We start from the raw sequence: 1,231 nt of genomic DNA on the forward strand, positions 1-1,231 counted from the left end.
GTGTGTGTGTGTGTGTGTGTGTGTGCGCGCGCGTGCGTGCGTGTGTGCGTACGTGCGTGCGTGCGCGTGCATCCGTGCATCCGTGCGTGCGTGCGCGCACGCGCGTGTCTATGTGTGTGTGTGTGTGTGTGTGTGCGCGCGCGCACATGCGTGTACACGCATGCGTGTACATGGCCATCATGGAGGTGTTCACAGCACACCCCGGCCTGCACACCCCGGCTCCACAACGCTGCCGAGCAAGGGCGAGCCAAGCGGCCCCACGCCCCCGCGCCGCCGGCCGCAGGCGAGCAGCCCGCACCTGTACGGCGCAAATGAGCCGCCCTCCTCCACCGCCCGCAGCACCGCGAGCGCGCCCCCTGCTGCAGCGCGCGCAGCGGTGACCTCCAGCCGGACCAGCAGCGTCTCGCCGCGGCTGCGGTGGCGCATCTTCAGTATGCTCTCGCCAGGCGCGTCGAGGGCGGCGGCGCCGGACCACGACCACCCGGCCTCCGCCGCGCGGAGCTGCAGCTTCAGGGGCAGGCTCGCGTCCCCCCACAGCACGCTGCAGGGTGGCCCGCCCGCCGGCGCGACCTGCAGAGACGGGATGGGTTTCGCGAGGGGGGGTAAGGGCGCGGTTCGCGACGGGGCACGCGTCTGGAGGAGCGGCGCGTGCGGAGCGCGCGGAAGGGGTCTCGCGCTCGCACATGGGGCGGGCAGCGGGCGTCGGGCCGCGGGCAGCGAGCGGCGCCAGCGGAGGCCTGCGGCCGCGGCTCACCTGCGGCGATTGGTGGGTGCCGGCCTGGCGCAGCTGGACGTCAAAGGGCAGCTGGTTGAGCAGCTGGTAGGTGGGCAGCACGTGCAGCGCGCGGGCGCCGCCGCCGGCGGCTTCTGGGATGTCTCGCAGCTGCAGCGTCACGTACGCCACGCCCTGCATCTGCGCACCCGCGCCCGTGCCCGCGCCGGTGCCGGCGGGCTGGGGCGAGGGGTAGGGCAGCTTGACCACGACCGCCGCCGGCCGCGGCGCGCCTGGCAGCTGATGCAGCGGCAGCTGCACGGCGGCCGACCAGCAGGCGGCCGGCACGCTGGCCGGGCGCCCGGCCGACGCGCTCGGGACGCCGCGCGCAGCGGCCGCGGCGGCGGCCGCGGGGGCCGCGCACAGCTGCAGCTCGAGCGGGGGCGCGTCGGCCGTCGAGGGCGCGTCCGGGCGCGGAAAGCCGAGCAGCGCCGGCCACGGGTGGCCGCGCGCCGCAGG

General features: G+C 76.3%; 1 protein-coding gene across 1 annotated transcript; it reads right to left on the reverse strand.

The window, feature by feature from the left end:
- Nucleotides 1–189: 189 nt before the first annotated feature.
- On the reverse strand, nucleotides 190–913 carry MNEG_16442 (hypothetical protein; the record flags this gene model as incomplete). The annotated part of the gene is made up of 2 exons (XM_014035089.1): nucleotides 190–570; nucleotides 755–913. 2 exons carry the CDS (start codon nucleotides 911–913, stop codon nucleotides 190–192), a joined length of 540 nt encoding a protein of 179 aa, XP_013890543.1.
- Nucleotides 914–1,231: the final 318 nt, after the last annotated feature.

The sequence above is a fragment of the Monoraphidium neglectum genome, assembly GCF_000611645.1.
Source record: "Monoraphidium neglectum strain SAG 48.87 unplaced genomic scaffold scaffold06371, whole genome shotgun sequence".
NCBI lineage: Eukaryota > Viridiplantae > Chlorophyta > Chlorophyceae > Sphaeropleales > Selenastraceae > Monoraphidium > Monoraphidium neglectum.